This window comes from Bos mutus, chromosome X (genome assembly GCF_027580195.1).
Source record: "Bos mutus isolate GX-2022 chromosome X, NWIPB_WYAK_1.1, whole genome shotgun sequence".
Taxonomy (NCBI): Eukaryota; Metazoa; Chordata; class Mammalia; order Artiodactyla; family Bovidae; genus Bos; species Bos mutus.
Window position 1 is genome coordinate 38,731,270 of NC_091646.1, and position 26,947 is coordinate 38,758,216.

The 26,947-nt window shown below is 37.7% G+C and overlaps 2 protein-coding genes and 1 long non-coding RNA gene across 3 annotated transcripts in view; 1 reads left to right on the forward strand and 2 right to left on the reverse strand.

The window, feature by feature from the left end:
• LOC138986388 (uncharacterized) overlaps positions 1–20,879 on the reverse strand; it is a 229,411-nt gene extending 208,532 nt beyond the window's left edge. Inside the window, exons 1-2 of the long non-coding RNA XR_011463233.1 lie at positions 20,584–20,879; positions 10,333–10,412 (exon numbers count right to left, since the gene is read on the reverse strand). This is a non-coding gene — a long non-coding RNA (uncharacterized lncRNA). The remainder of the gene's footprint in view (positions 1–10,332; positions 10,413–20,583) is intronic.
• NAP1L3 (nucleosome assembly protein 1 like 3) lies at positions 19,018–20,590 on the reverse strand. Its single transcript, XM_005911868.3, is given in 3 exon segments — positions 19,018–19,995; positions 19,998–20,037; positions 20,039–20,590. Coding segments are annotated over 3 exon segments (1,494 nt in total). The 5' UTR covers positions 20,515–20,590.
• FAM133A (family with sequence similarity 133 member A) overlaps positions 20,232–26,947 on the forward strand; it is a 46,571-nt gene continuing 39,855 nt past the window's right edge. Inside the window, exons 1-2 of the mRNA XM_070366010.1 lie at positions 20,232–20,336; positions 21,874–21,943. The gene's annotated coding sequence lies outside the window, so the exon portion shown is untranslated. The remainder of the gene's footprint in view (positions 20,337–21,873; positions 21,944–26,947) is intronic.

A 26,947-nucleotide genomic window follows, 5' to 3' on the forward strand; every position in this document is an offset into this window, starting at 1 on the left:
TAACAGTGGTCATATTAGAAAAATAATAGGAAGGTGTTATTCTTTTCTGTAGCATTTGATTTTTCTAAACTATAGTTTGTTAATTTTATATTTTGATGTTTCCATTCCTAAGAAAGTTGACTTGAAAAATCACCAGAGAGTGAAATCTCAGTTTCCAGTGTGAAATGATTATCTGTGAAATTAAAGTACAATATAACTCACCAAACATTGGATACTGATAACCTAAGTTCAAGGTATAGACACTACTACAACAGACTTCTGCATTAGAATATATATATATATGCATATATATTTATATACATGCCTGATACATGTGAAAAAATATGTGGTGTGACATTGAAGGAATGACATAATTCACGAATTTGCATAAAAGTATTCCCCATTACTCTGTTCCAATCCTGCCACTCAAAACATCATTCAGTCTCTTTCAGCCTCTAATACCTCATTTGTGAAATGGGAAAAATATTAATATTTTTCATACCTCTCAAGATGGTTTTAAGAATAAACTAACCATTTGAGAATCATTTACTCCATGCTTGGAGTGAACCAAACCCTGGCCAGTGAACTGACGTGGAGGAGTGCACAATTAAATCAAGACCCATCAGAAAGAGCTGGAAAGGAACCCTTATTCCCAATGCCTCCTGGGTCCATAGGTGGCAGGAGGGAAACATATAGAAAGCACACTCTTCACTCCCTTACTAACTCTGCCCAGAAGATGTGCAGCAATTTCCCTAACTCATGAGGTAAAGATAACTGAGGGTGCTTGGAGGTTTTCTGTGGAGGTGCACAGTGGTACACATTATGAACACCCTGAAATGTCACTCTGTGCTAGTGCTTAGTAAGTGTATGTTCCTCAAGAGTAAAATATTAAGATGTTCATTGTGACTTCATATATAAGCCATGGCTTGTCTTTCAGCATTTGTTGTTAATAGCCACTTTGTTCTCCATCTCACTCACTTGTTTCTGAATTCAGGTGCAGAGGACAGGAAGACATTTCTTCCCCTCTAAAATTCCCAAAGGATTCATTCTCACTTGTTTCACACAAAGCCAGTCATTTGGGGAAATGTAGCAGAGTTACAGGAACTTCTTTCACTTTTTTACCTATCAGAAAATGGACTCAAACCTGGAAGTCAGGCTTAACTACATAAGATAGCTAGTCTTTTTTTTTTTTTTTTAACCTTCACTTCTAGCTCATCTCCTGTGTGCATTAAATTCTGGTCACAAAATGTCCTACCTCAGTTTGATATTAATTTCATTTTTCCTCATTACCATCTCATGGAAGACTAGTAGGGTCTCCAAGATTTTGTGGGTCAAGTGTAGGTATTAAATCTTAAATCACTCAGTTTAACCCTCTTTTATTGGATATTGCTGTGTATGTCTACTATTTATAGATCTGTTTATTCTAGATTTACCCCCAGTTCCCTGCATCCTCTCTCCACTACTTACACATTTCACATTTAGACATATATATATGTTTACTTTATAGTAAGATTTATACTTAACAGAATAATAGAATACTAGATGATTTATGTACATTAATTAGATCCTTGATCTTATCATTATTTTATAAATAAGGAAGTGGAGGTTCAAGGAGATCAACTTATTTCCTAAGTCATACAGTTTGAAAGTGACAGATCAAGAATTAAAATCAGGTCTTGCTGACTCTTGAATTCATGTATTTAACTACTGCTTATGGTTTGAGGTTGTGTAATGGCTTTGGAGAATTTTATTTTGTTTTTAAGTTCTATATTAAAAGCATTTTCTTCAATGTTTTAACTGAAATTATCAAACAAAGAAAAGTTTAATTTTCTAGTGAATACCAACACAGCCACCATCTAGGTTCTGCAATTAACACTTTACTATCATTGCTTTAGGCTATATCTGTCCATCAATCTATCCTTCTATCCATCCATCATCCCATCTTATCGTTATGTATTTCAAAGTTGCAGCTATCAGTATACTTTCCCCGAATACTCCAGCATGTAGTTCATTAACTGGAGTTTGTTTATAGATTTTCTGTTGATTTAAAATTTACATGAAATGTACAAACCATAACTATACAATTCCATAATTCCCTTTGCCAAAAACTACACAAAAGAGAGAAAAAAACTTTGATGGGTAAGAAATCTGGGACAGTGTTTTTCAAACACAGGATGAGCTGTCATAGGAAGAAAAGTGTATCAGGCTGATGTGCTGATTCAGTGCTCAGTGTCTGCCATCCTACAACTTAATTGTGAGAACGTGCCTTCTCTAAATCTCAATTTTCTCATCTGTCAAATTAAGATAGTATTACTCTCCTTCCAGGATTATTGTTAGCATCAAATGAGATAATGCATGTAATGTGCTTCACCCATTATTGCTATTATATTCATTAAATTAGCCATGTTTATCTTAAAAGATACAAGAGAGGGACTTCTTTAATGCTATGTTAGTGAACTAGCTTAATCTGTGATTGGTTATAAACTGAAAATTTAGGAGAACATATATACAGTAATCAAGGAACTGCTCTGTGATTAAACTCTGAACTTTCTTAATTAGTTTATCTGAAGTTCACTAAATGAAAGTGAACTTGTCACAACCACCTATATCCCAGGCTCTTTTGTACGATCTGGGGAAATTACGAGTAACGAAAGACACCACCTCAGCCCTTATGGATCTTAATAGGAATAATAGGGAACAAATACTTATAAATGAGGGGAAGTAATAAAAAAGTTGTACTGAGGGCACTCTGGAAAGCATATATTTGGTGACCTAATGTTCAAATCTCTTATAGGCATATTTTTGTTTAGAATAGCACCCCAAGGAGAACAAAGGGCTTTAATTATTTATAAAATGCATTTATCATTTCTTTCCATCTTCATTCCATCATCCCTCTTCTCTAAGTCATGCGTTTCCCCAAAATAATCTGTTACAGAAGTGTTGATATTTCGAATGATTAGTAAAAAGCAATCTGAAAGCATGTCAATGACAAAGGATAGGACTTATCATCTAAAGACCCGTTTATTAACAGCAGTTTATTCTTCTTTTTCTCCCTTCCCTTACTTTCAACAGCCAAAACTCAAGACTATATGTTAGAATGGGAAATAGTAAAATATGATTATATCTCAATCTACCTCAATATTTAACAGTTTTTTGTCAATGTAAATTGACTTCAACAACTGATACTTTTTTAAACCAGTTAAGTCATCAATCAGCACATTAACATACTTAACATTAGTATTCCTAATGACAAAATTATTATCTTTGAAATAAACTGCCAATGAGGTACTCAGTAATAACTGACCTCACTACAATAGTATTCTTTTATATGTGAATATTGAGTTAATGATATTTGGTTTAGATTTAGAATGTGCAGTTGAGCTAACATGCCTTATCGGCATGTCTCTAAGCATATGCCATTAAGAAACATGTATATTTAAAGAAGGGAGGAAACAAAATCTTATATATAACTATAAAAAAATAAAGTAATTCCTGGCCTGTTCTTTTGTTTTTAGTACTCAGAGAAGCATGCGCCACTCCTGCCTCCACTCCATCTCTATCCCTTAACCTTTTTATACAAGTACATCTTTCTTTAATGACTTAATAAATATAGCCTCTTTCTAGCCTTTCTAAAAACACACCAGAAAGATATACAATATACCTACTCCTCCCTTATTGATTTTATTATAGATATTCACAATATAGTCATATCACCCCATTAATAAGCACATATTTTTTTAAGCATGTTAATAGGGGATAATTTCTAGCAGCCTAGTCAATCTATTACCATTCTTCTTAAAGACTGGAAGAGTTTCAAACTGGAAATTTTATTATCAACCATGTGGGCCTCGATCAAAGAAAAGGCAAATCGAACATTGCATAAGAAGATCAAGTAATTTAAGCAGTAATTTAAAGCAGTGTAAAAAAAGGATCAGGGCCTTTAATTTATTTTCAATAGTACCTCTAGCTTGTTATAATCCTTCAAAGTCTTTAGTAAAATAAGACATGGTCTATTTTGTGGTCTTCAATCTTTTGAGGTGAGGTTACTTTATATTTCCTGGAATAGCTACTATTTCTTTTTTTTTTCTTTTTTTTAAATTTTATTTTTAAACTTTACATAATTGTATTAGTTTTGCCAAATATCAAAATGAATTCATCACAGGTATACATGTGCTCCCCATCCTGAACTCTCCTCCCTCTTCCCTCCCCATACCATCCCTCTGGGTCGTCCCAGTGCACGAGTCCCAAGCATCCAGTATCGTGCATTGAACCTGGACTGGCATCTCGTTTCATACATGATATCTTACATGTTTCAATGCCATTCTCCCAAATCTTCCCACCCTCTCCCTCTCCCACAGAGTCCATAAGACTGTTCCATACATCAGTGTCTCTTTTGCTGTCTCATACACAGGGTTATTGTTATCATCTTTCTAAATTCCATATATATGTGTTAGTATACTGTATTGGTGTTTTTCCTTCTGGCTTACTTCACTCTGTATAATAGGCTCCAGTTTCATCCACCTCATTAGAACTGACTCAAATGAATTCTTTTTAATGGCTGAGTAATACTCCATTGTGTATATGTACCACAGCTTTCTTATCCATTCATCTGCTGATGGACATCTAGGTTGCTTCCATGTCCTGGCTATTATAAACAGTGCTGTGATGAACATTGGGGTACACGTGTCTCTTTCAATTCTGGTTTCCTTGGTGTGTATGCCCAGCAGTGGGATTGCTGGGTCATATGGCAGTTCTATTTCCAGTTTTTTAAGGAATCTCCACACTGTTCTCCATAGTGGCTGTACTAGTTTGCATTCCCACCAATAGTGTAAGAGGGTTCCCTTTTCTCCACATCCTCTTCAGAATTTATTGCTTGTAGACTTTTGGATCACAGCCATTCTGACTGGTGTGAAACGGCACCTCATTGTGGTTTTGATTTGCATGCCTCTGATAATGAGTGATGTTGAGCATCTTTTCATGTGTTTGTTAGCCATCTGTATGTCTTCTTTGGAGAAATGTCTATTTAGTTCTTTGGCCCATTTTTTGATTGGGTAGTTTATTTTTCTGGAATTGAGCTGCAGGAGTTGCTTGTATATTTTTGAGATTAGTTGTTTGTCAGTTGCTTCATTTGGTATTATTTTCTCCCATTCTGAAGGCTGTCTTTTCACCTTGCTTATAGTTTCTTTTGTTGTGCAGAAGCTTTTAATTTTAATTAGATCCCATTTGTTTATTATGGAAGCAACCTAGATGTCCATCAGCAGATAAATGGATAAGAAAGCTGTGGTATATATATATACACAATAGAATATTACTCAGCCATTAAAAAGAATACATTTGAATCAGTTCAAATGAGGTGGATGAAACTGGAGCCTATTATACAGAGTGAAGTAAGCCAGAAAGAAAAACACCAATACAGTATACTAAGACATACATATGGAATTTAGAAAGATGGTAATGATAACCCTGTATGAGAGACAGCAAAAGAGACACAGATATATAGAACAGTCTTTTGGACTCTGTGGGAGAAGAAGCGGGGGCATGATTTGGGAGAATGGCATTGAAACATGTATAATATCATATATGAAATGAATTGCCAGTCCAGATTTGATTCTTGATACTGGATACTTGGGGCTGGTGCACTGGGACGATTCAGAGGGATGGTAAGGGGAGGGAGGTGGGAGGGGGTTAGGGACAGGAAACACGTGTACACCTGTGGCAGATTCATGCTGATGTATGGCAAAACCAATACAATATTGTAAATTAATTAGCCTCTAATTAAAATAAATAAATTTAATTAAAAAATAAAAGGGGCAAGTGTATAAAACTATGTACTTATTTATATAAAAATAAATAAATAAAAGTTAGTTTCAGTATTACATAGCTCAAATATGTGCCTTATGGCACTTTCACAATTTATCATTTGTTTTCTGACTCTACACATCCACATAATTGTTTATAATTCTAAAATGTTCCTATTCCTCATGTTGTCTTTTCTGATCACAACAGTAAGTTCTGATCATTATATAAAATTTAGAATACCAAAAATCACAAACATAAATTGCCTAAAGCTCCATTACACATGGATAACTACCATCAACATTTTTGGATACTACATATAATTTACATATATATGCATGCATTTCCATATTATGAGATGTTTTTCATTAAACAATTTATCTGAGATACCTTTCAATGTCAGCATAGATTATTATTTTAACTGCCTTTACATTATTCAACTGTATGAATAAACAATAGCTTATAAATCGAATCCCCTCTTTTTGGACATTTAAATTGTTTCAGAAATCTCAGTATTGTCAGTTCAGTTCAGTTCAGTCGCTCAGTTATGTCCGACTCTTTGCGACCCTATGAATCTCAGCACGCCAGGCCTCCCTGTCCATCACCAACTCCCGGAGTTCAATCAAACTTACTTCCATCAAGTCGGTGATGCCATCCAGCCATCTCATCCTCTGTCGTCCCCTTCTCCTCCTGCCCCCAATCCCTTCCAGCATCAGAGACTTTTCCAATGAGTCACCTCTTCGCATGAGGTGGCCAAAGTACTGGAGTTTCAGCTTTAGCATCAGTCCTTCCAAAGAAATCCCAGGGCTGATCTCCTTTAGAATGGACTGGTTGGATCTCCTTGCAGTCCAAGGGACTCTCAAGAGTCTGCTCCAACACCACAGTTCAAAAGCATCAATTCTTCGGCGCTCAGCCTTCTTCACAGTCCAACTCTCACATCCATACATGACCACTGGAAAAACCACAGCATTGACTAGACGGACTTTTGTTGGCAAAGTAATGTCTCTGCTTTTCAATATGCTATCTAGGTTGGTCATAACTTTCCTTCCAAGGAGTATCAGATCAGATCAACTCAGTGACTCAGTCGTGTCCGACTCTTTGCGACCCCATGAATTGCAGCACGCCAGGCCTCCTTGTCCATCACCAACTCCAGGAGTTCACCCAGACTCACGTCCATTGAGTCAGTGATGCCATCCAGCCATCTCATCCTCTGTCGTCCCCTTCTCCTCCTGCCCCCAATCCCTCCCAGCATCACAGTCTTTTCCAATGAGTCAACACTTCGCATGAGGTGGCCAAAGTACTGGAGTTTCAGCTTTAGCATCATTCCTCCCAAAGAAATCCCAGGGCTGATATCCTTCAGAATGGACTGGTTGGATCTCCTTGCAGTCCAAGGGACTCTCAAGAGTCTTCTCCAACACCACAGTTCAAAAGCATCAATTCTTCAGCACTGAGCTTTCTTCACAGTCCAACTCTCAAATCCATACAAGACCACTGGAAAAGCCATACCTTGACTAGACGGACCTTTGTTGGAAAAGTAATGTCTCTGCTTTTCAATATGCTATCTAGGTAGGTCATAAATTTTCTTCCAAGGAGTAAGCATCTTTAATTTCATGGCTGCAGTCACCATCTGCAGTGATTTAGGAGCCCACCAAAATGAGGTCTTACACTGTTTCCATTGTTTCCCCATCTATTTCCCATGAAGTGATTGGACGAGATGCCAAGATCTTCGTTATCTGAATGTTGAGTTTTAAGTCAACTTTTTCACTCTGCTCTTTCACCTTCTTCAAGAGGCTTTTTAGTTCCTCTTTACCTTCTGCCATAAGGGTGGTGTCATCTGCATATCTGAGGTTATTGATATTTCTCCCAGCAATCTTGATTCCAGCTTGTGCTTCCTCCAGCCCAGTGTTGCTCATGATGTACTCTGCATATAAGTTAAATAAGCAGGGTGGCAATATACAGCCTTGATGTACTCCTTTTCCTATTTGGAACCAGTCTGTTCTTCCATGTCCAGTTCTAACTACTGCTTCTTGACCTCCATACAGATTTCTCAGAAGGCAGGTAAAGTGGTCTGGTATTCCCATATCTTTAAGTATTTTCCACAGTGCTGTGATCCACACAGTCAAAGGCTTTGACATAGTCAATAAATCAGAAATAGATGTTTTTCTGGAACTCTCTTGCTTTTTCGATGATCCAATGGATGTGTAATAAAGATTATACAAATAATAACATGTATACTCCTAGCATACAGTAAGCACTGCATAAGCATTTTTTGTAAGGCGATCAAACCAATCAATCCTAAAGGAGATCAACGCTGAATATTCACTGGAAGGACTGATGCTGAATCTCCAATACTTTGGCCACTTGATGCGAAGAGCTGACTCATTAGAAAAGACCACGATGCTGAGAAAGATTGAAGGCAGGAGGAGAAGGGTATGACAGAGAATGAGATGGTTGGATGGCATCACCATCTCAATGGACGTGAATTTGAGCAAGTGTCAGGAGATGGTGAAGGACAGAGAAGACTGGCGTGCTGCAGTCCATGGAGTCACAGAGTCAGACACAACTGAGCTACTGAACACGAAGTTAACTTTAAGATTTTCGGAAGAAGGACCTTTTAATTCTTCCTTTTGTCCCTATGGGAGGTTCTGGCCACTGGCAGTCCTGTTTCTTTTCCACTTGTTTTTATTCTCCTATGGTGGTTGCGGTGGTTTTGTTGCTAAGTTGTGTCTGACTTTTTGTGACCCCATGAACTGTAGCCTGCCAGGCTCCTTGTCCATGGGTTTCCCCAGGCAAGAATACTGGAGTGGGTTGCTATTTCCTTCTCCAGGGGATCTTCCCCATCCAGGGATCAAATTTGCATCTCCTGCATTGCAGGCAGATTCTTTACAGACTGAGCCACCAGAGAAACCATTATTCTCCTATAAAAGAGTCATAAATCAGTGATTAACATGCTGGAATACTACTCAGCAATACAAAGAATAGCCTATTGATACAGGTACAAATTCTATGGATTGTAAGGTTATTTAGCTTAGTGAAAATATGTCATCCTCAAAAGTTTACATGCTGTATAAGTCCATTCATGTAACAATCTGTATAATTTTTTCATTTCAAAATTGATAACAAAGTAATAGTTGTCAGAATTTAGGGATAAGAGGAACAGTTTTGAATTTTGATTTTTAGTAGTAGTTCCATGAATCTATACATGTGATAAAATGACATGGAACTATACACAAACACACACTCACACTCATACACACAGAGAGAGAGGAATGCACGTAAAATCTATCAAAATCTGAATGACATCTGTAGACTATCCAATGTTAACTTCCTGGCTTGGGTATTTAGTCATGTAAGATATTACCATTAGTTGCAGCTGGGTGAAGGGTATACAGGAATTTTCTGTACTATTTTTGCAACTTTCTGTGAGTCATTAATTATCTCAAAATAAAATTTTTAAATGCTCATTAAGGATGCTTTTGCTGCTATTGCTGCTGCTAAGCCACTTCAGTTGTGTCCGACTCTGTGTGACCCCATAGATAGCAGCCCACCAGGCTCCCCCATCCCTGAGATTCTCCAGGCAAGAAAACACTGGAGTGGGTTGCCATTTCCTTCTCCAATGCATGAAAGTGAAAAGTGAAAGTGAAGTCGCTCAGTCGTGTCCAACTCTTAGTGACCCCATGGACTGCAGCCTACCAGGCTCTCCGTCCATGGGATTTTCCAGGCAAGAGTACTGGAGTGGGGTGCCACTGCCTTCTCTGAAGGATACTTTTACTAGTAGATAAAGCTGGGCTAATTTCCTTATTTGTCCAAGGCCAAATTCACCAGACTGGTATTTTAGAACATTATAAGTTAGGAGAATTGTTAATAGCTGTGCTGCAGAAATGCTTTCTGAGGTCAGTACATTTAGGGAACATGACATACCCCATCCCCTCTTGGAGATTCCCTTCTACATTGCTCTGTTGTTTTCAACACAGCAATCTGTGCACCAGAATTATCCAAATAAAAATTAAGGCAGAAATGATCTTTGAATCAAAGAAATCATCACAATCCTTAGCCACACACTGGAAAGAATATCTTCCACTTACAATGAAATTTAAACAAAAATATTGTAGGACTCTGAGCTAACGCTTGCTTTTCCCTTAACTGTTCAAGCTGTGAATATCTGATTTAGGCCTGTGACAGACATTGAAAGCAGCAAGAAATGACCCATTAGGAAAATAGCTTCATAATATAGAACAAAAAGGGAGCTGGAGTTAAGGAGAAATTATACCAACACATCATCTTCATTTTCAGAAGGCAGCTAGAGACTGCTTCAGTATGAGGAGACAGATAAGCAACAGGTAACTAAAGATGCTGGCCAGTCCGTTGAGCAGAAATTAATGAGAAGATTGCCACAGAATACCTCTAAAGCAGGCATTTCACTGAGTCATGGTGACCTATTCAATGCAAAGCTGGCACTAGTGAGGGCTGAGAAAGTAGAGAATACTATAAACTGAAGATAGAAATGGCCTCCAGCAGAAAATAAATATGGCAATTCAGAAAGAGAATGAGACAAACCTGAATTGAAGTTTCTGTGATGCACAGGCTCATTCCTCCTACCACTTCACACATCAGCAAACAGTTGCTCCCATTCAAATCTGGAAATAAAATGGACAATGCCTAAGCACAGATGATTTAAAAATAAGAAGCAGAACAGCATAAGTAAAAAGTAGATGAAGGAAGAAGAAACTGAAGAACAGGCTCTGAATAGTCTTTAAAAGCCTCTTTTAACAGGTAAACTCTACAATTCTACTGAAGGATATTAAACACAGCTTGTCCTTGGATAAGAAGACAATAATATGATACTCCTGATTTTATGTAAATGAAATCATAAAATAATAATCAAAATATCAATAGGCCTTAGGGAGGGAACCTGAGAAAAACTGATACTACAGTTCATCTCAGAAAATAAATAGATGAACATATCCCTCCAAAATCTTAAAAACGAGTTTTATAAGGACCTTTCTTACCAAATAATAAAATGTATATGAGAAATGTGTTTTAGAAGATTTATACTGGCACAAGAATAACACTACTAAACAAAACAGTCCAGAAATAGGTACAAACAAATAAGGGAATGGATTACATAATAAAGGCAGCAATTAATTACATTGGATATTCAATATTCAATAAATGGTGTCAAAACAATGGATTAGTTGTGTAGAAAGATAAAAAGTCATATAGCTACCTAAACCCTTGCTTGGGCTTGTGCTTATTCATTCAGTTGTGTCCAAGTCTTTGCAACTGCAACATTTTCCCTTAATTCAAAGACAGTTCTTAAAATTAACAATCAATTAGAAAAAGTTGCTCTTAAAACTATACCCTTGTAACAGAGTTTTGGATTTCACTTTGGCTGCTCCTGGCATGTCACTGTTTGTTATCAGAGCAAAACAAACAAACAAACCAAGATTCTTCAAGTCAGACTCAGTGCACTACAATTATCTACAAAAGCACAGGGATAGAGAGGGAGGAAAAATGACTAAGAGTAGATTTAAGAATCCAAAAAAAAAAAAAATTCCCCAAATAATAATAGCCTGAGTTTTTATAGTTTTGGGGAAGAGATGTGGAATATGGTTGTCAAAAATATTAGATCTGGAGCCAAAACCTATGGTACATTCATAAAATGGAATATTCTTCATCAACAAATAGAAATGATCCATGAAAAGACATAAATGAATGATAGATGCATACTGATAAATCAAAGAAGCTAATCTGAAAGGGTTACATACACTATAATTCCATTAATATGACACTCTGGAAAAGGCAAAACTATAAAGATGGTTAAAAGCACAGTGGTTGCCATGGGCTGGAGGGTGTAGTTAAATAGGCAAAGAATCTGGATTTTCTTAGGTTAGAGAAACTATTCAGTATAATACTATATAGCATATATAACACCTATACATTTGTTAAAACCAATAGAACTTAATGACACAAAGAATAATGTATACAAATCTTTATATATGTAAATAAAGTAAAACATTTAAGAAGTTGTTGGATCCCAAGATGAAATGATAACTGTAACAAGAATCTAACTGTATTAGAAATATATGAAATAATTTCAATGAAGGTGGTGGTGGAAAAATGTTCTAATGTAGGTAATGTTGGAAATTCAGACAAAAAATAATAATAATAAAGCAAAAAGGAACAATGCATAGCACAGTCCTCTTTTGGGTAAAGTATTTCTCATGGATAACTGGTTAACAATTTTGAAACCACTCACTTCAAATATATAGTGGGATGAACAATTATGTAAAAGGATAGCAGACAGTCGAATCCATGCTTCTAACTGTTGGAGTGGTATGTTAGAAACAAGAGGGGAAGGATAGATCAACACATGTTAATCCATGTGTTAACAGATTAGAGTTGGAGACATCAGTATAAATTCATGAGTACCTAAATATAGAAATAAGTAGTTAAATATAGAAATATGAGTATCAGATCAGATCAGTCGTTCAGTCGTGTCCGACTCTTTGCGACCCCATGAATCACAGCACACCAGGCCTCCCTGTCCATCACCAACTCCCGGAGTTCACTCAGACTCACGTCCATCAAGTCAGTGATGCCATCCAGCCATCTCATCCTCTGTCGTCCCCTTCTCCTCTTGCCCTCAATCCCTCCCAGCATCACAGTCTTTTCCAATGGGTCAACTCTTGGCAAGAGGTGGCCAAAGTACTGGAATTTCAGCTTTAGCATCATTCCTCCCAAAGAAATCCCAGGGCTGATCTCCTTCAGAATGGACTGGTTGGATCTCACTGCAGTCCAAGGGACTCTCAAGAGTCTTCTCCAACACCACAGTTCAAAAGCATCAATTCTTCGGCTCTCAGCCTTCTTCACAGTCCAACTCTCACATCCATAAAAGACCACAGGAAAAACCATAGCCTTGACTAGACTGACCTTTGTTGGAAAAGTAATGTCTCTGCTTTTCAATATGCTGTCTAGGTTGGTCATAACTTTCCTTCCAAGGAGTAAGCATCTTTTAATTTCATGGTTGCAGTCACCATCTGCAGTGATTTTGGAGCCCAGAAAAATAAAGTCTGACACTGTTTCCACTGTTTCCCCATCTATTTCCCATGAAGTGATGGGACCGGATGCCATGATCTTCGTTTTCTGAATGTTGAGCTTTAAGCCAACTTTTTCACTCTCCACTTTCACCTTCATCAAGAGGCTTTTGAGTTCCTCTTCACTTTCTGCCATAAGAGTGGTGTCATCTGCATATCTGAGCTTATTGATATTTCTCCCGGCAATCTTGATTCCAGCTTGTGTTTCTTCCAGTCCAGCATTTCTCATGATGTACTCTGCATATAAGTTAAATAAACAGGGTGACAATATACAGCCTTGACGTATTCCTTTTCCTATTTGGAACCAGTCTGTTGTTCCATGTCCAGTTCTAACTCTTGCTTCCTGACTTGCATACAAATTTCTCAAGAGGCAGGTCAGGTGGTCTGGTATTCCCATCTCTTTCAGAATTTTCCACAGTTTATTGTGATCCACACAGTCAAAGGCTTTGGCATAGTCAATAAAGCACAAATAGATGCTTTTCTGGAACTCTCTTGCTTTTTCCATGATCCAGCGGATGTTGGCAATTTGATCTCTGGTTCCTCTGCCTTTTCTAAACCAGCTTGAACATCAGGAAGTTCACGGTTCACATATTGCTGAAGCCTGGCTCGGGGAATTTTGAGCATTACTTTACTAGCATGTGAGATGAGTGCAACTGTGCGGTAGTTTGAGCATTTTTTGGCATTGCTTTTCTTTGGGATTGGAATGAAAACTGACCTTTTCCAGTCCTGTGGCCACTGCTGAGTTTTCCAAATTTGCTGGCATATTGAGTGCAGCACTTTCACAGCATCATAGGCCTAGGTTAATACATATACATATATTACCTTGTGCTCTCAGTTGAAATGGGTTAGAAGCAAGAAAACCTATGGAAGAAGCATACCCAGCTTCCAATATTGTCTCCAATAAAAGGAACCATAATCTTTGCAGAAATGGTTTTTAGGACCAGGGCAGAAAACAAAAACAAAAACAAAAACAAAAACCTCGAGCATCTTATAGTCCCAGAAAATAAGAAAGTGATTAAAAAAAAAAAAAAAGATGGATCTATCAAAGCGACACTGGAGCCAACTGAAAGAGTTCCCAATGGTCAAAGTGGAATTATGTTATATTCAACAACATACCCAAGGTATACAATTTTATATGAAAAGATGAGACAAAATAAAATTATTGTGGAAAAGTAAGACATAGCTGGTGCATTAAATACATACAATGAAATTTTATATGCTTGTAAAAGGACATTAGGTAAAAATGAAGGCAATCTGAATAAAATATTAATATATAGTTAATAATTATGTATCATGTTCTCTTTATTAATTGTGAAAAACATACCATACTACCATAAGATTTAAATAGCAAGTGAAACTAAATGTGGCATATTTGTAAACTTTGTGCTATCTTACCAATTTGTATATAAAGCTAAAAGTTTCCTGGAAAAAAAAAGAAAAAAGATTCTCCTAACCTAAATGCCCATAAGAAACTGATGAAATACATTATGATATATTATGTTAAGCAGAATGAAGTTTACATGCTGTGATTGAGAAAGGGTTCCAAAATACATCAAATGAAAAGTTAAAGGGATAGCAGTATATTAATAAAGATAGATATAAATATTTTCATGTGAAATGTGGTTATCTTTGAAGATATGATTGTTTAAAATAATTTTTATACTTTTCAGTATATTTTCCATATTTTCTGTAATGGATGTATTTTATAATCAAGATATAATAAAATAATAATAAAGTGATAACTTTCAGTGAAGCATACTGCAAAGATATACTTAATAACCTTAGTTTACATAACTTATGAGTAAAAGATGAGAAAACCACTTGCAAACACTTTTACTAGCAACACAGAAGGAAATAATAGCTCCATTATGTTTATTTTTTCTTTGGAAATACCTCTGTCATACAAAATTTTAAAACATAAATAATTTAGAAGTGGTATTAATGTGTTATTAAAAATTCATAACTCTATGTTACTTTAAGTCAGTGATAATAATGTACTATATGTAAAGTACTATAGCATAATAAATAATTCATAATTTATAGCACAATTCTAAGATACATCTGGTCCAAGTTGATTTAAACTCTTTGTATCTCTGAGGAGCAGACATCACACATGTAAACTGGCTCTGTAAAGTACTTTTTTTTCCTCAAGTAAATATTAGCTTCAGTGGAGTTCTGATAATTTTCCCAGTTACACTCTAAAAGGGCATCATAAGGACTAAACTACACAGAGGCTTTACAGAATGTGTTGTGTTCTACATCTCTTATAAAGAAGTGTATTTCTAAATGCTGTGTGTTACAATACTTACATTTTTCATATTTAAATTTAAAAGACACTCACAAAAAAAACACAAAACATAAAATTTGAATGCATGTGTGTTGGAGTTATTATACTGCAGGTAGTCCTAATCCTCGCGAACACCTAATCCAGTGAGGATTTATCATTTTTTCCAAAGCGGCCAATTCCTTTTCAAACTCAGCTTCTATCGTAATCACTTAACCCCTGAAGCTCTTTGAGGTCTAGGAGACTTGTACTATTAGACCCAGTCAGAATGGGAGCATTTGCATCATTTGATTATCTGTGTGGCCTCTTTCCTAATTAACTCTTCTTCCCTGACCTCTTCAGAAGCCCCTGCTGCTGCTTAGGAAAGCCCTTCCATTATCTACGTTTGCCGTGTTAAAGGGAAACAACAAACTTTTAGAGTGACGACCTGGACGCTCAGGGCCAAATTCAGGTTGCTAAAAACTCTCAAAAGAGAATGCAGGGACGACTGCAGCAGCGGAGGAGGTGAAGATCTCTTAGGTCGGGCTGGGGGAAGAAAGGAAACGGCTGGCCTCATCCTTAATTACTGCCAAAGGAAACAGCACACTAGTAGAAAGCACTGAGGAAGACCCCATAAGACCCTTCTCACGCCTCTGCCCCCTGCCAGTGAACTGCATTCCCAGCCAGCTTTTTTTTTTTTTTTTTCTGGCATCATTCATTGGCTGAGAGTGTGATGGACAAACCTGCAGCCCAACGAACGTGCAAGCTCATCGGCTTTCCTGGCTCTTTTTACCTTTGACTAAGCCTAGGTGGTTGAAGCACCCACCTCCCACATTTTGCATTCCCAGAATCCTAGCTATACTGATTAAAAAATCTAGGACATCTGTCAGCTTCCCACCCCAACCCCCACCAGACTTAACCTGAAAAGACCAGTAAGTTGTCTTTCCAATAAGTTTCTTATGCCCACCCAACTTGATTTGAGAAAAGAACTTTTGGTAAAACCAAATTAAAGAGATGAACTGGGAGAAAATACACCAATCTCCGTACACCAATCTTCCTGTAGTGTGCTTCTGAATGATTATTATCTGCATTTCTCCTTTTATTCTGCAAATATTCCATAATGGCATGTGTTCCTTTAATACTGGAAAATACAGAGCAGGAAAGGGCTAAATACTTCGGTAAGTGTGCTAAGCTGCAATAAGGATGTTGCATTCCATGTAGAAATTTTAAGGGCTCTACTATCTGTGATGACTGGCAAGCATGGTATATGATCCCATTTGAGAACCTCTGCAGCAGTGACCCAGGTGTTGTGTGTGTGTATGTCTGTGTGTGTGTTCAGTCATGTGCAACTCTTTACGAGACCCCATGGACTACCAGGCTCCTCTGTCCATGGAATTTTCCAGGCAAGAATACTGGAGTGGGTTGCTATTTCCTCCTCCAGAGGACCTTTCTGTACCAGGGATCAAACCCACATCTCTTGAGTCTCTTACATTGACAGGCAGAGTCTTTATCACTGCACCACCTGGGTAGCCCATAGTGAGCCTGGTCCATGCTATTTACTAGTCTTCTATTTGGCAGTGGCTTATAAGTAAATCTGCTGTCACACCATTTTCTCGATGGATGCAAAAGTCTCAGAACTAAAATACAGGCACTCTTAGAATAGCACAGCTATTGCTAAAAGCAATCATTTGCTTCTTGATTTTGTATATATCATAACCTAAATATCCAAACATGCATGACTGGTTAAACATATATTTCCTGGGTTGGAACATTTTTACATTTATTGACATGAAGGGGCTTCCCAGTGGCTCAGGGGTAAAGAATCTGCCTGCAATGCAGGAGACATGAGTTCAATCCCTGGGTTGCGAAGACTGCTTGGAGGGCATGGCAAACCACTCCAGTATTCTTGCCTGGGAAATCCCGTGGACTGAGGAGCCTGGCAGGCTCTGCTCCGTGGGGTCACAAAGAGTCGGACACAACTAAAGCAGCTGAGCACACAACAAACACATAGACATGATGGGCTACTGTTAAGCAGGGATAAATGCAAGATACTAAACTATATATGGTGGGATCTGGGAAGATTATTGGGTAATTTTATGGCAAGAGACCCTGAAATTTGCAAACCCTGTCTTCCTCCTGCTGCAACATCTTTCCTGTAAGGTCTTGAAGAAAATATATGCAGTTGGGGAAATGGCAGATGTGAAATAAAGCATTATTTGCTGTGCTTGTGACTTTGTGCCTAGTACAAAGCACTCTGGTAAACTGAGTTTAAGAGGTCTCCTCCTTAAAATAAATTCAAACCTAAATCTTAGGATCATGCATAATATTACTTAAAAGGAAAAATAAACCACACAAGGGAGGGAGACCTTCTCCCAAGTCACAGTGGAAGATGGGCTTGGGTCATTTCAGATCCTACTCTGGGAAGTGAAAACTTTTATTGATGTCCTTTCTGGGTGAGGCACTCCTGCCAATCTCCCCCCTTCCCCATCCCCACTTCTTCCCATTCTTTCCACTCCCTACCCTCCTCCCTTCCCTTCTCCCCTCTCATTTCCCATCTTCTCTCTTCCACTCTGTTCTCCTTCCACCCTCTCCTCACCCTCCCTCTCCCTCCCCACTTTCTCTACTTCAACCCTCTTCCCCTTCTCTTCCTCTCCCCCTTATTTTAGTCCTTCTCCCCTGTCCCATTTTTCTACAATCATTTGAATGTATATCCTCTAAAAAAGACCTAAGATTTAGCAATGCATCAAAATGTTAATTATAATCATATATTTTAAAATATCCCTTTTCCTAAGGATTCCCTACTTTTTCTATAGTAAGCAACACGTTTTTTATAATGAGGCAAATATTGTAGATTTTTATAGCATGATACACTTTATTTGACATTTCTTTATTTTAGGTTGCAGTAGAACATGAAAAATAAATATCAAATGATATAAAGTGATCATTTTCAATGAAAGGCAAAGTAGAACATATTACAAAGAAAATGTGGTTAGTACCTTTAGTTCACAGTTATACAGGATAAGATTAGCAGATTTAAAAAAAAATACTATGTTATATTAACACCTCAGTAGTAAACAGTAGGAGAAGGCAATGGCACCCCACTCCAGTACTCTTGCCTGGAAAATCCCATGGATGGAGGAGCCTGGTAGGCTGCAGTCCATGGGGTCGCTAAGAGTAGGACATGATGGAGCAACTTCACTTTCACTTTTCACTTTCATGCATTGGAGAAGGAAATGACAACCCACTCCAGTGTTCTTGCCTGGAGAATCCCAGGGATGGGGCAGCCTGGTGGGCTGCCCTCTATGGGGTCGCACAGAGTCGGACACGACTGAAGCGACTTAGCAGCAGCAGTAAACAGTAACTTCATTATACTTAAATTTATAAATCACTATGTCACATTAACATGCTCAGTCATATCATACATGATTCGATGGACATTATTAAATATATGCTAATCTTTTTTCAAGCAAATTCCACAATGTGCTGTTCAAGAGTATAATATTGTATTTCTGTAGCAAATGAAGGAACAGCTAGTACAAAGCAGGTTTAAAGCCTTAGTCTTCCGGTCTGGAAAAAAAACACTTGCATTGATATTTCAGGAACTTTGTTTTATTTCAAGAAAATATTGTCTTAGTTAACAATTCTGATAGTTTTCACAGCTATATTGTAATAGGAACACAACAAAAAATTTCACAAAAATTAAAACTTTGTAGCACCAAACAACATGGTTTAGATAACTGACAGCAAGTTACATGTTTTGAAGAATATTACACAACAACAGGCTAGATAGAATAAACTGAGATTTAAGACAATTTAAGACAATATTTTAGGCTACCAAGAAAGTACAAAAACTCAAGACTATGAGGAATACTAGTGTTGAGATTACAGGGAAGGTTTTTTCAAGGCTATATAAACCTGTTTCACTTCTGCTTGAAATTTGAGATTCCTGAAAATTCTTTCATGCAGCCTCTTATATTTTTGTTATTTCCTGTTTCCATAATCTTTACCAAAATCATAGGCACCGTTGACTTCTCCTGTATAGTAATAGATTGATTTCAGGATGACGTTATCATGTAAAGTTTGACCAATTTCAAAATCTTCATCAAGGATTGCATCTTCTCGTGGTTCAAGCTTTCCGATAGTAGGAATCTCAGGAGGGCTAAAGATATTGAAGAATTCTGCATTAGGAACCACTCTTAGCTGGGTTTCAACTTGTCCAGTAGCTGCTGTGTGACTTTGGGTGGTTGTCACTGTGACATCCTTTCCTCTTCTCCAATCTATCTTACAGCCTTTGCCATCTTGGATTTCCCAGCCCCAAGAGAAGAAGGGATCATTGCTATCTGGCTTTGACTTTATTATATATCTCTTGGTTAGCACCTCAGTCTTGAAGTATGGATTGGGTAGAAAGCAAAATTCAAATGTGTAACTTACAGGCCTGCTGGGTTTTGAAAACGTCAGGCTAACATCGGACAGGAAGTTCAGAATGGGCTCATCATACTTCTGAATCATGGGCCCCAGCTTGTCAACATTCTTGAACACAGTCAGTCAGTAGTCGGGAATGCCTTTAGGATCTTCTCTTTTAGGCTTTCCTTTGCAAGCCCTTTTAAGAGCTCTTTCTTTAGGCGTGACCTCAGGAACTCTTTTTGGTGCCTCTTTTCCTGGAGTCCTCGTCTTAGCCTCTGCTGCTTTAGTCTGCCCTTTATCTTCTGCCTTTGTCTGGAGGGCTTCTTTTGGATCTTCTTTTACTTCAGGACTGGCCTCAAGAGCATCTTTGGATTCTGCTTTTTCTTCAGTCTTTGCTTCGGAATTTTCTTTTGGTGTTACATATTCTTCACCCTTGACCTCAGTTTTGCTTCCAGGTCATCCTCTTCTTCCTCACCCTCTAAAGCAGGCATCTCACTAGTCTTCCTGCATCTCTTCATCGCTGCTGAATACCTCATCCTCCAAATTCCATTCACATTCTTCTTCCGTGGGCTCATATTCTGCGTTGATGATTTGAAATCGCCGGTTGTACAGAGGCCTATTGAGTTCGGCATATTTTCGTTTGAGATCGTGAATTGCCTCTAAGAATAGGGCGTCTACCTTGTCACATTCGTCTTGAATATTTCTGAGAGCCTGCACACGATTTCTAACTGCCCGAGGCAGCTGATCCACGAAACTTCTACCTGACGGAGCCCGCCACACACTTCTGGAGGGCCCAGGTACACTTATACTTCTATAAAAGGGGCTGCGGCCACTGCTGCTTCTGCAACTACTGCTGCTGCTAGAACTGCTGCTGTCAGATTCGTCCCCAGAATCGCTAGACGAGATAGCTACCATCTCTCCATCCACCCCCTGGGCGGCAGGTTCCGAGACCCTGTTAGGATCCGCTTCTGCCATTCTGCAAGTCTGCAAACCTCTTAGGGTGGTCACTACCGCGTGCCCAGAGATGGGTAGAAAATGACTCACGGATGCTTGGGTGGTGGCGGCGGAAGCCGGGGCTGAGGAGGTGGCAGCGGTGAAGGCAGCAGGAGCGCTGGGCGGGGCGCGGCTGGGCCGAGGTGATTACACCAGAGGTGGCAGCGGCAGCGGAGGCCTGGGCGAAAGTGGTGGAGGCAAGGAAGGCCTCTCTGAGCTGCAGCTGCGGCTGAGGTGTGACGCAGCTGAATGTCGCATTGCGAGAGCCCGAGATCTCTTCGCTGCTTACATCTTGAGCCCCCTCCCCTCGCAGTCAGACCTCCAGTTCATTTAGTTCCCAGTGTGCCTTTAGCTCGCACCTCATTTGCTGGGCAAACTTGATTGACCTTGATTGACAATGCCTCAGCCCAATAAGTGCGCAAGCACACCACCGCCTCTAGGCTCCGCCTTCCTTTCCAGCCGCTCCTTGGTTGCTGAGGCAGACACCACTGAAGACGTTTTTTTCCCCTTAAAGTTCTATCGATTTATAATTTCAAAAAAAAAAAAAAAGCTTAGATATGAGGTAAAAATACTAGTCATGGTTCCTAACAAAGGAAGAGGAGTATCCTCCCATCCGCTTATCCTTAATTCCCGTTTGGTTTGTCAGGGGCCTCGTGACAAAAAGCTGTTTTTAAAAAATTGGAAGAAAATGCTCCAAATGGCATCATTGGATAGTATGATTATGGATTTTTTTTTTTAATTCTCTTTCTTTTATCTGAATGTCTTAAGAGCATGTAGTTTTACACTGGGGAAAAAGTGGGAGTCGTTTATTGGCGAAGGGGGGAGGGGCTAGAAAGCAGGCATACTGAATTCCACGTAGCAGCTTTAATAAGTGCTGTCTGTGATGTTTGGCAAGCCTGGTTTATATCCGTCTACAATGTTTGCGAACCCATGTTACCGTGAGTCAGTTACACCATTTTTACTGTATTTCTCTTTTTAAGCTGACATATAATAGACCCCATCCTTGCTGGTGATTTGCCACGTAGTCCTTCTCCATGCTTTTAACAACCTTGTAGTCGGGCATTCAAATGTTAGGTAGTATTATTTAAAAGCAGATGATTTGTTCTATACTTTCGTGCAGCAGCTTTTAATTTCACGAATAGCAGGATGGGAGGGGGAATCTGTGCTGATGAAACTGCATCCTCTGTCAGGGTGTACTTTACAATGTCATCTGCCACCAGTTTCCTTCTAACATTGTAAAATTCTAGCCATACTGAAGTATGATTTACAGGTCCAGTAATAGATGAATAAATTTTTGCAAAATGAAGTTTAAAAACAGGTATATGTTATTCTTATTTACAGGATTCTTTTCTGCAACAGAACGACTCCCTTGGTACAACCAAAAAGACCAGTGTTTACTTTTCATTGAAAGGTAAGGAACATATTTAGCCCATTTTTATGAATGACAAGAATTACCTATCTATATTTGAATAAAAATTCACAAGATGTAGTCTTTTAATTGGAAGATATATTGTTAGTTCCATGGAAGCAGAAAAATCCACAGAGGTGATTTGGAATACTAATGTAGAAAATAACCTAATTAATCACATTCACTTTTCTATACTTGCTCATAGACTACAAGTAACAAATTAAAATATAAAATATGATGAATTATTCATTTCAAATGAGGAAAAGTATTAAAGTTAGATTAATCCTTATCTTTCCTTTTTATTACAGAATTTGTGCTTATTTAGTTGTATTTTTTTTTAAATTAGGAAACACTTTTATTTCTATTTTGTAAATGAATTTACTTTTATTATTTATTCCTGATTGTCAAAGTATGTAAGCATTGTAAGGAAAAATACAGCATAGAGAATTTCAATGATAATACAAACACAATCTTAATCAAATGATAACCACTGTTAGAATTTTGATACATTTTCTTCCAGAATTTTCTTTGTAAATATATACAAATGTGTTTACATATGATGTTTTATCTATGTGACATCATATTGTGTTTTGTAATCTGCTCATTTATCAATTGTGACTATACTTTCACAGTAAATGGTTGAACATCTCATTTTTAAATAGATGCATATTCCATGGAAATATTTCCCTTAATTTAACCAGATTCCTATTGTACTGCAGCTACTTATACTACCTCTCTACTTGTACACATATTTTTCCTGTTACAAAATAGTTATCTCGGAAACCTACGCTATGCACTTTTAAAAATTAGTCATATGATGAATTCCTAGAAATGAGAGTCCTGAAATAAACTGCCTGTTCATTTTACTCTTTGATACATAGTGCAAAACTTCTCTCCAGAAAAAATTATCACAATTTGCAATTACACCAACAATGCATCAGTTCATTTATTTAGTCATTCAACTATTATATTTCTGTGCCTGCCATTTGCTAGGCACATGTGGTAGAGGATGATGATATAATGCTGACTAAAACTTACTGTGTGCATATCCTTTCATTTTTATAATTTTAATTAAAATATATACTATGGAAACAATGATGTAAATCAATGAAGCTATGCTGTAAATATTGTTCTACAAATTATTATTTTCCCTTAAAATGATGGACATATTTTGTTAATGAAGGAACTTATATTTTATAGTACTTTAATGGTTTAATATACATGTTAAGTTTTGTACCAACAAGAATTAGTATTTTGAAGTGAGCAATGAGTTTGGGATTCAGACTTTTTAATGTATTTTTATTAGCTAGTTAATATTTTGAGTATCACTTATTTGATAATCTTTCTATCTCACACTTATTTGAAGTGCCACCTTCACTATATTAACTAAATCATTTGGTTCTATTTCTGAATTCTGTTTTCTGATCCATTCTCCATAAAGTTAGTTAAAGTGTTAGGTGCTCAGTCACGTCTGACTCTTTGTGACCCCATGGACTGTAGTGTGCCAGGATCTCCTGTCCATGGAATTCTCCAGGCAAGAAATACTGGAGTGGGTAGCCATTACCTTCTCCAGAGGATCTTCCCCACCCAGGGATCAAACCTAGGTCTCCTGCACTGTAGGCAGATTCTTTACTATCTGAGCCACCAGGAAAGCCTGATCCAATCTCCATAATTTATCTGTAAATAACTAAGGAGGCAGTTTTTAAAATAACTTTATATTTTCTAGAAATAATATGGATTGAAGAAAGTCAGTATGTTGAATTCCAAAAAATAAATTTAAAATAACTCAAAACATGCTGATAGTCACCATTCACATTTTAATAAACATCTCTAAGTTAATTTCTTATTATTATGCATTTGTATTTCTTTGATTAGTGGTAAAATTGAATATCTTTTCATATGTTTATCGTCCACTTGGGAATTGCTTATTCATTTCCTTTGTTTTTATGCTGAATTGAGAAAAAACTAATCAGTGGTTGAAATCCTAATGGTGAGATAATTTTGGCCTTGATTTAAGACAACTGTGACTCTTTTAGAAAATACCTCTCTTCTAATTTATGATATTGGACAAATAAGGCTCAACCACAGCTTTCATTCTAAAATTACCTACTTAGAGCATTGTTTACATGCTTTTCAAGCATTAGTTTCTTAATCACTCATGCCAATACAGAAAAATTTGGAATGGAACAGGGAGAGTAAAAAGAGAAAAAATACTTGTGAAAAAAACCTCATACAAAGATAATATATTAATGAGCTATGCTGGTTTATGATTGGAAGTACCCCCACACACACCAAGCCATAGATTTTAGGTGCCTTTTTCTAACAATGGTCTATTTTTGATGTGCATGCACTACTTTAGGTATCTCAAGACACACTTACTTCTGTAGCTTATTTTCGTCTATTAGTTAATTTTATAATGGCAGGTCCCTAAAAGAAAATAAATATTGTATTCATATAATGAATTTAATTTATGTATAATACCATATTTTTTTTATTTTAAGTATTAGTGCTAATATATAGTATGCTATTTTTCTTCATAAGGCTATCTGTAAATTCAATTCAGTTCAGTCCAGTCGCTCAGTCGTGTCCAACTCTTTGCGACCCCATGAATTGTAGCACGCCAGGCCTCCCTGTCCATCACCAACTCCCTGAGTTCACTCAAACTCATGTCCATTGAGTTGGTGAAACCATCCAGCCATCTAATCCTCTGTCATCTGCTTCTCCTCCTGGCCCCAATCCCTGCCAGCATCAGAGTCTTTTCCAATGAGTCAACTCTTCACATGAGGTGGCCAAAGTACTGGAGTTTCAGCTTCAGCATCAGTCCTTCCAAAGAAAACCCAGGACTGATCTCCTTTAGGATGAACTGATTGGATCTCCTTGCAGTCCAAAGGACTCTCAAGAGTCTTCTCCAACACCACAGTTCAAAAGCATCAATTCTTTGGCACTCAGCTTTCTTCACAGTCCAACTCTCACATCCATAAAAGACCACTGGATAAACCGTAGCCTTGACTAGACGGACCTTTGTTGCCAAAGTAATAGCTCTGCTTTTCAATATGCTATCTAGGTTGGTCATAACTTTCCTTTGAAGGAGCAAGTGTCTTTTAATTTCATGGCGGCAGTCACCATCTGCAGTGATTTTGGAGCCCAGAAAAATAAAGTCTGACACTGTTTCCACTGTTTCCCCATCTATTTCCCATGAAGTGATGGGACCAGATGCCATGATCTTTGTTTTCTGAATGTTGAGCTTTAAGCCAATTTTTTCACTCTCCTCTTTCAGTTTCATCAAGAGGCTTTTTTAGTTCCTCTTCACTTTCTGCCATAAGCGTGGTGTCATCTGCATATATGAGGTTTTTGATATTTCTCCCAGCAATCTTGATTCCAGCTTGTGCTTCTTCCAGCCTAGTGTTTCTCATGATGTACTCTGCATATAAGTTAAATAAGCAGGGTGACAATATACAGCCTTAACGTACTCCTTTTCCTTTTTGGAACTAGTCTGTTATTCCATGTCCAGTTCTAACTGTTGCTTCCTGACCTGCATATAGGTTTCTCAAGAGGCAGATCAGGTGGTCTGGTATTCCCATCTCTTGAAGAATTTTCCAGTTTATTGTGATCCACACAGTCAAAGGCTTTGGCATAGTCAATAAAACAGAAATAGTTGTTACTTGTATAGTAATATGATCTCCGTTCCATTGTTATATGATATTCTTTTGCTGGGTTAAATGTTCATAGTTCTACATGAGATGGTTAACACAGAATCTACTTCAGGTTGAACATGACTCTTGGACATCTGTTTATACCTTCCCTGTTATGATAATATACACAATTCTACCACCACCCCTTGCCATACAAACACAATACACAATAAAAACTGCTCTAGCATTATCTTTTGTTGTAGATGTTTAAGAAGCCAAGCATTGCAAATTCATTTATTTTTGGACTTACTGGTTTTTTTTCTTAGTTCTTCTAGACAGATTTTTTCTGAGTAAAAAAATTAGTTCTTTTTAAAACAATTTTACTGAAGTACAGTTGACCCTGCAACAACAGTTTTGAGCTGCATGGACCCATGCATATTTTTCAATAAATATCACAGTACTACACAAGCCACAGTTAGTTGAATCCCAGGATGCAAAGCTGTGGATACTATGGCACACACTAAAGCTATACACAAGATTTTTGACTGCACAGAGGATCAGCACCCCTATCCTCAGAGTTGTTCAAGGAACTATAAAAGATATACAATCATACGTAAAGTGTTCATTTGCTAATTTTTAAAATTTATTTATTTTAATTGGAGGCTAATTACTTTACTATATTGTAGTTGTTTTGTCATACATTGACATGAATCAACCATGGGTGTACATGTATTTCCATCATGTAGCCCCCTCCCGTATCCCTCCCCATCCCATCCCTCTGGGTCATCCCAGTGCACCAGCCCTGAGCACCATGTCTCCTGTATTGAACCTGGACTGGCGATCTGTTTCATATATGATAATATACATGTTTCAGTGCTATTCTCTCAAATCATCCCACCCTCACCTTCTCCCACAGAGTCCAAAACACTGTTCTATACATCTGTGTCTCTTTTGCTGTCTCACATCTAGGGTTATTGTTACCATTTTTCTAAATTCCATATATATGCGTTAGTATACTGTATTGGTATTTTTCTTTCTGGCTTACTTCACTCTGTATAATAGGCTCCAGTTTCATGCACCTCATTAGAACTGATTCAAATGTATTATTTTTAATGGCTGAGTAATATTCCATTGTCTATATGTACCACAGCTTTTTTATCCATTCTTCTGCTGATGGATATCTAGGTTGCTTCCATGTCCTGGCTACTATAAATAGTGCTGCAATGAACATTGGGGTACATGTGTCTCTTTCAATTCTGGTTTGCTCGGTGTGTATGCCCAGCAGTGGGTTTGCTGGGTCATATGGCAGTTCTATTTCAAGTTTTTAAAGGAATCTCCACACTGTTCTCCATATTGGCTTTACTAGTGTGCGTTC